Below are 12,022 nucleotides of genomic sequence, written 5' to 3' on the forward strand. Positions count from 1 at the left end.
CTAAATGGAATGTAGAGACATATGTGGACATGCTTATTGAGGAGGGCAAGGAGGGAGAACACATGCTGAATTTTGAAATTGCATTACTAAATAGCCTCCACACCAAGTGGAAGACAACGCAACACCGCTCGAAATTTGAATACTATTGCAAGCATGTCAACACAAAGTATGGGGAAGGCTATAGCACAAACCCAATGGAAGCCCAGGCCCACATACGAACACCCATGCCCCACATGGCACGAAGAGCCATCTCTTTGATGCGCGACACAGGTCACATATGCTCAAAATAGAAACAGAGGGCTGGCTGAAAATTGATGCTTCTAAACGAGTATGCACAACATGATACAATGCAAGCTCCCGAAGATAGAAGCACAACTGTGACATTGGAATGCCCAGAATACGCTCACATCCGGGCTAATTTTCAACCACCTTCTAAGCGATTGCTCTACCTTTGCGGACCTATTATCCAAGACAGACCCCTCCCCTACAACTCTCGGAACATACCTCACCCGCATACTTGAGCATCAAAAGACACTCATAGGAACACAAAAAGAGAATAACACACACCACACCATACACCCCCGTGAGGGGAGACTATGTATCACTTTGAGGTTCCATGGGTCATTTATGGCCCCCCGCGGACGTTAATACCTAATCAAATCTCTCGATGATGATGATGATGATGATGATGATGATGATGATGATGATGATGACATTTGGGAGTTTTCTGGGGATGGTGATATTCTCCTAGGGGACTTCAATGCCCGCATCTAGGACATTTGGGAGTTTTCTAGGGATGGTGATATCATTCTCCTAGGGGACTTCAATGCCCGAACGGGCAACTCGCAGACAGTCTTCTACGACACTTCAGATGAGATGCTTAGAGAGTTGGATGTGGGTGAGTTGGGGCTTGACAGATGCTCAGATGACAGAGAGCAAACGGAGTATCGGAGATACCTCAAGGAAATGACGACTACACATGGATTAGCCATACTTAATGGCTTACAGCGATTTCCTGGAGCAGCCGGTTTCACATGCTTTCCACATAGACATGGGGCTAGTACAGTGGATTATGTTATGACACAACCGAGCTTTATCCCCTGCATTCAGGATTTCACAGTGGGAGCCAGGCCAGTGGGCATAGCAGTAGATCATGCTCTCTTGACACTATCCGTTAAATTTCAGTATAGTACAACCCAGACATCAGGAGGCAAGTCACACATCAGAGGAGATCTGGGACCGTCTATTGGAAGGCACAGCTGGCACAAATGGTACAGGCCTCTCAGTGGAGGAGTGCACCACGCTACTGACTGAGACATTGCATGGGGCTGCATCAGTGGCATACCCACACACTCAACCGGGCAAGAGACGACATTCTGGGAGAATGCCCCAGAATAGTTGGTATGATGAAGAGTGCAGAGAGATGAGAGACCAGCTTCAGAGGGATCTTCTTTTAGGAGTCATCACTTACAGACAGTCTCGGATTGCTTTCCGACGCCTTGTGCGACAGAAGAAGCGAGCTTACCTAGCCCAAATGGAGCGAGACTTGTATCAGATGTTCTTGAGTAGGGACTCAGGAGAGGCACGGCGTCTCTTCCATGAGCACTCCCCTCCCCCAGTGATTACTTCACCTGAGGTGTGGGGCCAATATGCGACATCATTATATACGGTTCCTGGACAGGAACCCCTTCCAGACCCTACCAAGCCTTGCCCAGCTACGAGCACTTTCTTTACACCTGAGATGGTACAAAGGGCCATCGACAGAATGAAGACCGGGAAGGCATATGATCATGACGGTCTAGTATCGGAGCACTTTTTACATGCCAGGGATATGCTGATGGAGGTTCTCGCAGTGTTGTTCAATCGTGCCATGTGTGAGGGGTTACCTGAGACTTGGAGATTGTCTAATATTGTGCCCATCTTCAAGGCTGGTGACCCTACAGAGCCTGGGAACTACCGCACTATCATGGTTGGACACACATTGGCACGGTTGTATGCATCCATCCTGGAGCAACACTTGAGTAATTGGGCAGAGGGCGAGGGGGTACGAGGAAAGGGTCAAGCCGGCTTCAGGAGGGGTTTCTCCATTCTTGATCATATTCTGACACTTAGGGCCATCATTGAGGAGGGTAGAGCACATGGGAGACGGATATATTGTAGCTTTGTGGACTTTCGTAAAGCATTTGACATGGTACCAAGAGCTCGATTGATGCGCAGACTACAGGAGATGGGGGTGCCCATAGAGGTGATTTGGGGGATTATGGCTTTGTACATATCAGTGATGGGACGGGTACGCACTCCGGAAGGGGTATCTGATTTAGTTCACTCTACCATTGAAGTGAAACAGGGCTGCCCATTGTCTCCTACTCTATTTGGTATGTATGTTGATGAGGTGTCTGATTACATCCATAGAGAGGGTGACAGAGGTGCACAATTGGCACGGACGTGGATCCCACTGTTGATATATGCTGATGATATTGTGCTGATATCTGACTCACCAGAAGGTATGCAACGACAGTTAGATGCACTATGCAATTTTGCAGAGGATAGTGGATTGTGTGTAAACCTAGGTAAAAACAAGGTTATGGTGTTTAACACCACACAGCAATGGGTCAGGAGATCAATACCCACTTTCAAATATGGTCAGGAGATTGTGGAGTATACAGATGCATACACTTACCTGGGGGTAGTCTTTACTGGGCCGAGATTTTCCTTGAGAAGAGCAGCAGAGACTAGACTAACTAGAGTTGGTGCGGCTTTGGGAGAAATGGAGAGGATGTGTTCGCAGGTTCAGTTCCAAGAACCTAGGATAAAGTTATGGCTCTTTGATACTCTGGTTGCCTATACTATGTTATATGGGGTGCAGGTTTGGAGACCTTCTGTAGGCCAGGATGGTTGGAGGCGTATGGAGAAGCCCCTGGTATCCATGATCTCTCGGCTGATTAGAGCCAAGGCTTCCGTACCACATGGTATCATTCGAGCGGAATTAGCTGCCCCCCCTATGGAGATTGAGGCGCTGACTAGATCAGTCTCCTTTGTACACAGTCTGTGGGATACTACCAGAGACAGATATGTCAGGGTGGCTCTAAAGTCCTCCAGACAATTAGCTCTTAATGGGGATACATCATGCTGGTATGCACAGATGGCATCATGGTTTCAGACACATGGTTTCACCATGGACAGGTTGCCTCCTTTTCAATACTCTCTACAGGCACCCTTGAGGTCTCTGACGCGGGTAGAGATTAATAGACTCATTCGTCAGGATCTGATCCAGCTGGACACGAGGAGGACATGGATAGAGCCGATACAGGAGTTGGGCACAAAGATGGCTTTTTATAGAGAGCATTTTCTCCACCTCACGGGGGATGGGTTTGTGATTAGACCTAGCTATATGGACAGGCATCTTTCTCATGGTGTGCGATGTGCCATTGGCCAGATACGATCGTCCACTCATCAGCTCGAGATTGAGACTGGCAGATTCAGAGGGACACCAGCAGATAGCAGCATATGCCGCTCATGCCATCTAGAGCCAGAGACAGAGGTACATTACATATGTCACTGCACAGTGTACTATGAGATACGAGGCCGTTTTCATTGTCTATTCAGAGAAGGTTTTGGGCTTCTATCTAGGGTCATGAGATACGAGGATCAGAGATGTCTTGGGCTATATCTACTTGAGCTACACAGGCATAGAGAAACTTTACTGAGGAGAGCTGAAGAGAGACAACCCCAGAGACAAATCACAGATTTCTTTACACTAGATATTGTACACCCAGAAGAACAGACACAGGAGCAACCAACAGTGGAGAGGTCTACCCGCACTACTGACATTCTCATTGACCGAGCCTTGGAGCTAGGGAGATCTAGACGACCCCGATGGAGAAGAGGAGCTACACAGTTTCGAAGGAGGCTACAGTAAAGGATTCGAGCCATACTTTTTCATCGTCTAGAGTGCAGATGAAGATGGATCTCTATGAAGATAGATCTCTACTTCCCTCCCAAATTGTCTACACATTGTATAGCTCAGTTCACACATCTCACGCCTTTCGCCTTTCACACCTATCCGCTTAGTTTAGGATTCCGCAGTATTTATATCTTGTTATCCCTAGTTGGATTTATTTTGTTAATCTGACTTGGTATCAGATACACCGCATTGTAACTTCCTGGTCTCTTTGGTCACTTTGGCCTTTTGAAGACGTTAATATAACATTTCATTTCATTTCTCTCTCAGCTGGTATGATGAGGGGTGTAGAGAGACGAGGATCAAATTATAGAGGGAAGTGCTCCATGAGAATTACCACACATAGACAGTCACGGATTATCTTTCGCCACCTAGTACAACGAAAGAAAAGGGCTTATCTATCTCAGCTAGAGCGGGATCTGTAAGAGCTATTTATAAGTGAGGACTCAGGCGCAGCATGGAGGCTATTCCACGAGCATTCACCACCACCAACGGTCACCTCCACTCAGACATGGGGGGAATATGCCACATCTCTCTACACAGCATCAAGGCAACTACCTCTGCCGGACCCACTAGAGACATGCCCGTAGACATCTTCTTTCTTTACTGCCGAGAGGGTAAGGAAATCCATTGACACGATGAAGACAAGGAGAGCACATGGTCATTATGGTCTGGTAACAAAGCAGTTCATCCATGCCAGAGATATGCTTGCAAAGCTCCTGGCTATGATGTTTAATGGAGCCATGTATGAAGGCTTCGTTGAGACTTGGAGTATGTCTACGATTGTGCCTATTTTCAAGTCAGGAGATCCCATGATTCCCGGGAAATATCGCACCGTCATGGTTGGTCACACATTAGCTAGGTTGTATGCATCCGTTCTTGAGCAGGAGCTGAGTAGATGGGCAGAGCGAGAGGACATAAGAGCACCAGGGCAAGCAAGTTTCAGGAGAGGTTCCTCCACTCTTGACCAAATTCTGACACTCAGAGCTGATATGGGTTATTCTGGCTCTATACAGGACAGTGATGGGGCGGGTACCACTGAGGGAATGTCTGACATGGTCCACTCCACTATTGGAGTAAAGCAGGGATGCCCCCTATCCCCGACTCTTTATGGGATGTATGTAGATGAGTTTTCGGACTATGTAGAGCGTCAGGGAGACAAGAGGGCTCAGCTAGCAGGGCAATGGATTCCGTTATTACTATATGCTGATGATATTGTGCCGATTTCTGACTCTCCAGAGGAGATGCAGCGTCATTCGGATGCTCTGCATACATTTGCTCGTGACAGTGGATTGTCTCTCAACCTGGGGAAAACCAAGGTTATGGTGTTCAACACCACACCACAGTGGGTCAGGAGGTCAGCACCCACATTTACGTATGGCAGGTAAAAAGTACTGCAGCAAGTAATTCACAAGGGGCAGCCGCTTGTGAATCGCAGCTCAACACAGCAGACACGGCAATCCACGAAAGCAAGTGGCACACATATCAAGTCACAATAGCAACAGAAGCAGGTCATACAAGCAGCAAAGACCTTGTAGCTATGAAAAATTGGCAAAGCAGCAGGGCTAGTGACTGACGCTGCAAGCTGAAATGCCAGTTCTCAGCAGCGTATAAGGTCATAAGTTGTAATTAATCCATGTCAGCAATGAATCAACGACCAGGCTAAAACGTGGACAATAAGGCTGGGTGCAACAGCGTTATGCGCGGCCAACTCGAATAGGCAGGTGCAGCGCGTAGGATGATGCAAGTCTCCTCTCTTACTTTATAGTGCTACACAGCTCTAAGCGGCTTAGATTCAAGGCAGTAGCCATTTAGTCTTTATTTTATTTCATTTCATTTTTTTTTGTACCCTGACATTGTATCAGATTCATCAGGATTCATTTCATTTCCTCAGTGAGAGTGTGTGTATGTGTGTGTGTGTGTGTGTGTGTGTGTGCGCGCGCGCACGCGTGTGTTGGCTGGCCTTCTTACACAAGACCTAAGTGAGTTTCTTAGATAGTTATGCATGCTTTTCAACATACACATAACACCATGGAACGTCCATCAACATGGTGCATATGGGCCTTGTATAAGTGATGAACGTTGCCATTGAGCACGCAAACATCACTACTTAATCAAAAATTCAACCAAATTGTCAACCAAAAATATTGAGAATTTTCTAATTTATGGTATAACTCGGAGGACGGGTCAATTGCTTACTTGGACCAAGAGACCAGAGATCTCCTTGCTACAGATTCACAAACCTGGAGGCACACTTTTGAGAGAGAGCACATCCAGGGTGTGTTCAGACGAAAGACATAATTTTTCACCCACAAAGGTAAATAGGTAGGATGACGTCAAGGCTGCCACACAGGGCACATAGTGGACAAAGCCACCTAGATCCAGCTTTCAAGATTGTGCAGACTCCAAAGATCATTGCAGTGATGTTGCCTACTCATTGCGAGAGAACATGTTAGGGAAACTTGCTTCTTTACTATGGAGGAAACAGATAACATACTATTAAGACTCATGCCACAGTTCAAGGGACAACCCCCTTCTCCCCCCTCCTCCAATAGTAGCTCCCTTTGGGGGGGGTGTTTGACTTTTTACAGTTTGACCCCTTTTGTTGTAAAACCAACCAAACCACCCCCCCACCCCCCCCCCCACCCCCCCCCCCCCCCTCCCCTCCTCCCCCCTCCCCCCTCTTTCTTATGGATTGACCCTCTTCGTTACACTCGATGTATGTGAAGCATCTTTCCGAGTTTGGGCTCACTTTCACTCAAGTTTGTCCAAGGCAGATGTATCACACATATGATGGTTGTAACTTTTGGTCTCATGGGTCATTTTGGCATTTTGCTAACGTTGATAGTACATTTCATTTCATTTCACCCTCGCACATATGCAAAGAAGCACACACCTTCAAGTATAGGAAAAAATAAAAAGGGCAAAACGAAAAGGAGGGGGGGAGACGGAAGGGATATGTCATAAATATGATGGTTGTAACTCTTGGTCTGTTCTCATGGGTCACTTTAGAAATTTTGAAAACGTGGATGGTAAAATTCATTTCATAAAATCTCTGGGGAAGAGTGTGTTTTTTTTTTTTGGGGGGGGGGGGGGGGGGGGGGGGGGGGGGGGGGGGGGGGGGGGGGGTGCGCAGTTGTTACCTGATCCAATAAATGAAGGGGTTGCAAAGGGACTTAGTCCCTGACCAGTCAAAGAAACTCCTAGATTCAAGAAGGTTCCTGCAGCCACTGCGTAAACTGTCGCCGTTTGAAGCACAGAAGCTCTCCTGGCAGCCCTTTCTGCCTGCAAGCAAGTTACACAAAATAGGTCATTACCATGTTTGGGGTACTGAAAATGAATAACTCATGCAACGTGATGGTCACTAGGAGAAAACTTCGGTAGCTGCGATGTAATGAATTCACCCCATTGGAATTAATACTTGTGCAAGCAAAAATTTGAAGTAAGGGAAAGGGTCAATTTCCATGGCATGAAACATCTGAGAGTTACGTTGGTGCCATGTGGTCCACATAACCCAATATCTCACCCAACTGAAGAAGACCTCAAGCCAATACTGTGGCGGCTGGAGGACTCCAAAAATCCAGAACCATCTATGAAAGATTCCGGAGGAGAAACAAGGGTTCAGAGTAGAAAACACTTGACGAATGAAAGACCGAGAGCAGCCGCAATCCCAAAGCAAATGCGTCACAATCTCGTCAGCCCCATAACATCGAACACAACTAGAGGAGGCGATGCGCCGCACATGCAACAAAGTACCAACCGGTAAAGCACCCACCATACATCGCCATAAGAAAATGCACTCTTTGAGAGGTAGATGATTCTTCCAAATGCGAGACACAACTTCTTGTGATAGCACAACCCACGCATGCTATAAGAAATGCACCTCAAAGAACTATGCATACTATGTAGTATGTACAAGGGTAAACGAACAAGAGAATTAAGTATTGGTGCCCATTCGCACATCTTCATCTGATGAAGAAGCAACTGTAGGTACATCATGACAATGGTTAGAAGACATTGCCTGAAGCCAAGAAGGAAGCTGGTTCACCTATACGCTTCCTCATACAAACGTACCACCTTCTTTATGCCTCCGCCAGAGACTTATTATCATTATAGAAAGCTTTATTTGAGATGCAGTCTTTAGTGGGGCACATAATTACTGAAAAAATATGGGAGTTGGAACCTTAACTGTCTTGGCATCCTTCATTGTGTCCTTGTCTTTGCCTTTTCCCATTTCTTTTAAGTCAAAGCACCATTGCATCTAAGTTCCCTGGGGGGACTTGGGGAAGAGGAAGGTTGTGGAGGCAGTAAAGCTGAAGGAGTAGGCTGGAGGTGCGGCTCCAGACATTTAGATTAATTTCCTAGTACCCACCAACTTGTAAGTGTAGCGAGGGGCCTAAATGACTTTGAACTGAGCCTAGACACATTTTTACTGCTCGGATTCCAAAGCCGACTGGCCCGACATCTCGTTGCGAGCTGCACTTCCCAATTGCGGGTGAAACTCTCGGCCATCGACCATTTCACACTGGCCACACAATGTTCGGCCATTTGTGACTTCAAAAAGAGGGCCCCAAAAATTAAATAATAATCATCGGAAAGAAACCATTAACTAAGGTTAGCAATTGCCACGTCCTCATGACACCCTGCACGTTCTTCTGCCTTGCGCGGTTGCGGCTGCGAGTTGCCTGCGCTAGCAGGTCTTCTTGCCGCTCCTATTGTCGCTCGTGTTATTGCTGTTGCTCTCGTTAGCAGAGGTTGGCAGTCAGCAGCTTCTGGCGGTTCTATGCGTGTGTGTGGGTACCAGTGTTGCACGCGTGTCAGCCCCTATGCGAACGTCTGCCATTGCGCGTACGTCCGCCCATGCATACTTTGCTCTGTACAATTTTCATTCCCTGCTAGTGTGTTGCGTTGGGTGTGTGTGTGAGTGTGAGGTGTAGTGTGTGTTCCTCTTGATTTAAAAGAGTTCTACTCCTTAAGGTTTTGCAATTTCATGACCAATAGCCCTTGCATCTACAAGCGACACAAAGCGATGGATTCTTCATCGGTGGACGCTATGTCCCTCATTAAGGAATACTTGTATGAGGATTATGAGGATGCTTGTAGGTCCTTGGAGGGCCCGGAACTTGAGAAAGAGCTCCTCATTCCTGTTCAACGATTGATAAATCTCGTCGCCCAATATGCGCTAAATGCGGTTATACTTTTCTTTCCTTGCCTACGACACATGATGTAGGACAATGGGTGGATTTCTTGCTTAAGCGTCAAGTGGCTCGAGGAGTTCACTTTTGGACCCAAGGACTCTCTGAGGTCTTGTCGGTAGACAGTGAGGCTAGGGATGCCCTACTTGGAATGTCACCGTTGTTCTTTAACACGCAAATGACACAACTATTGCCATGGACTCTTACCAAGGATTATCAGTCTCATTCGACACAAATATCTGGTATGGGTGGAGGTGGTGGATTTTCCCCGTACATGGCATCACTTTCTTCCGCTACTAGCTAACCAGTTGGGTAAAGTGGTTTGCCCTCCCAGGTTAGATGTGAATACTGCTAGGTTTTGCATCTTTTGGGATATAGACATCCCCACGCATCATGTATAACAGTCAACTCAGGGGACTCCTTGGTAGGCAAACGACATCTTTTAAAGTTGGAATGGGGCAATTTCGTCAACTCATGTTTTCGTTGTGGTAAATTCGGTCACGCAAATTGGGCTCCAAGTGCGCTTCCCAAGCTCATCCCACCTAGAGGCGCCCATTTTGAGAGGGCTGATTTTTGCTCCACAATGTGCTACAGTGTGTGTGTGGGTAGTGGGTGCAGGTGATCATAGCTTTAATGGAAAGCTTGCCTTCTCCGTTGCTCTTTGTAGCGCGACGATTTGCTCTCACGCATCTCTCTCCCCCCTTTGCACATATGGTAATGCCCCACTAGTTGGGCGTCTCAAATGACCATGTACAGTTCTGGGGGTTTTATGCGCGTTTGCCAAGGTGAGAGCCTTCTGTACAGAAACCAAATTAGCTAATTGCTAATCCCCTTCACATACGCACAATTCCATCGCGAAGGAATAAGAAAACGGAGAGTTTTCTCACGTGAAAACACATCCGATTTACAGGGGAACTGTCCCATTGCGTGCGGGTGCATCTTACGCACGCGTAGAGGTGTTCATTCCGCCCAAATGATCAAAAACAGAAAATTACAGCCTGCTGTGTTTTTCGCACCTAAACTACAGGACATTACCAGCGGAGCCTCGGGAAAGCCGTGGGATGCTTAAACAGGGCTTTGGGCACCTGACAATGACAAAATATAGGGAATTACAGCATGCTGAAATTGACCTGCAGCTCACTGGAAAGCTTCCATACCGCAAGGGAAAGTGTCCTTGACGTGTACTTTTGATCTACAAGGATTTTTGCACCATTATGCTGGTGAAATTGGGTCAAAAACCTGCAATTACAGCCATGGACAGGTTTGGACAGCTTAGTGAGGGTTAGGTGGAAGCGTTCGGATCATTTATTTGCTAGGGGAGCCTCAGGAAAGCATTGGGTGCTTGTACAAGACAAATTAGAGAGATTTCTCGCGAGGAATCTCGTCTAATTCAAGGGGCAAGTGACCACAGAAGTGATTGGCACGGGAATCAGAACGCAAAACAAAGAGCTCAGCGTGCTGTAATTGCATTGTGGAGACTTGTACTGTGGTTATGTTGCCGAAATCGGGTTGGAGAAGAGGAATTTCAGCCCGATAAAAGTGGGACAGCTTGTAGAAATTTACAGGTTTTTCTCAAGTTTAATAAGAATAAAGAAATACCGAAAGAGGCGCCAGTCTTTGGGGCCTACAAGGTGTCACTGTCTTCTTGGTAGCGCTCTAGCTACCAAGTGGTGAAATCTCTTCAAGTGTTTAATTCCATTCACAGGTTTATTCGTGAAGTTCCTTTGTGTCCTAAAGTTCAAGTAAAGTAAAGTTTCGGGTGAAAGCCAAAGTCTACCGCCCTATGGGCCGGTTTCACAAGACAAAAGATCACCTGACCACACAACACCTCTCTCTCTCTCTCTCTCTCTCTCTCTCTCTCTCTCTCTCTCTCTCTCTCTCTCTCTCTCTCTCTCTCTCTCTCTCTCTCTCTCTCTCTCTCTCTCTCTCTAATACATATAGATAGTCACGGAAGAGGGCTTATATATCTCAGTTAGAGCGGGATATGGATCAGCTATTTATGAGTCAGGACTTGAGCGAGGCATGGAGGCTATTTCAGGAGCACTCACCAGCACCACCCATCACCTCCACAAAGACATGGGGGGAGAATGCCACATCTCTCTACACAGCATCAGGGTAGTCACCTTTGCAGGACCCACTAGAGACATGTACTTTCTTTACTGTTGAGAGGGTACGGAAAGCCATTGACAAGATGAAGAGGAAGAGCACATGATCATGATGGTCTGGTAGCACAGCATTTCATCCATGCCAGAGACATGCTTGCAGATATTCTTGCTATGATGTTTAATCAAGCCATGTATGAGGGTTTGTCCAGGATTGTGCCTAATACCTATCTTCAAGTCAGGAGATCCCATGATTTCTGGGAAATATCGCACAATCGTGGTTGGTCGCACATTGGTTAGGTTGTATGCATCTATTCCAGTGTGACATAAAAACGCCTTTCCGCCCTCTGAAACGCCGACACCGCCGAAACGTTTCAGTAAAACGGACGAAACGAGTCGACTTTTTTTTTTGGTTTCAAGGAGTCTGATCGAGTAGACTATCTTTGGGATGTATGTGGATGAGTTTTCAGACTATGTAGAGTGAGAGGGAGACAGAGGTGCTTAGCTAGCAGGGACATGGATTCCGCTATTGTTATATGTTGATGATATTGTGCTGATTTCATATTCTCCAGAGGGGATGTAGTGTCATTTGGATGCATTATAGGTGTTTGCCCAAGATAGTGGAATGTCAGTGAACCTTGATAAGACCAAGGTAATGGCGTTTAACATCATGGTACAGTCGACTCCTACATTTACATATGGTCGAGAGACTGTGGCGTATACGGATGCATATAACCTATCTTGGGGTGGTCTTCAGTGGCCTA

General features: G+C 46.7%; 1 protein-coding gene across 1 annotated transcript in view; it reads right to left on the reverse strand.

Annotated features, from left to right (window-relative positions):
* The window catches only part of LOC147418390 (Protein kinase superfamily protein), a 76,261-nt gene that overhangs the window by 10,355 nt on the left and 53,884 nt on the right, over nucleotides 1–12,022 (reverse strand). Inside the window, exon 17 of the mRNA XM_086507282.1 lies at nucleotides 7,105–7,246. Within this exon, the coding sequence (XP_086363408.1) occupies nucleotides 7,105–7,246 (142 nt within the window). The remainder of the gene's footprint in view (nucleotides 1–7,104; nucleotides 7,247–12,022) is intronic.

The sequence above is a fragment of the Adiantum capillus-veneris genome, chromosome 30 (assembly GCF_014529385.1).
Source record: "Adiantum capillus-veneris isolate H3 chromosome 30, ASM1452938v2, whole genome shotgun sequence".
Taxonomy (NCBI): Eukaryota; Viridiplantae; Streptophyta; class Polypodiopsida; order Polypodiales; family Pteridaceae; genus Adiantum; species Adiantum capillus-veneris.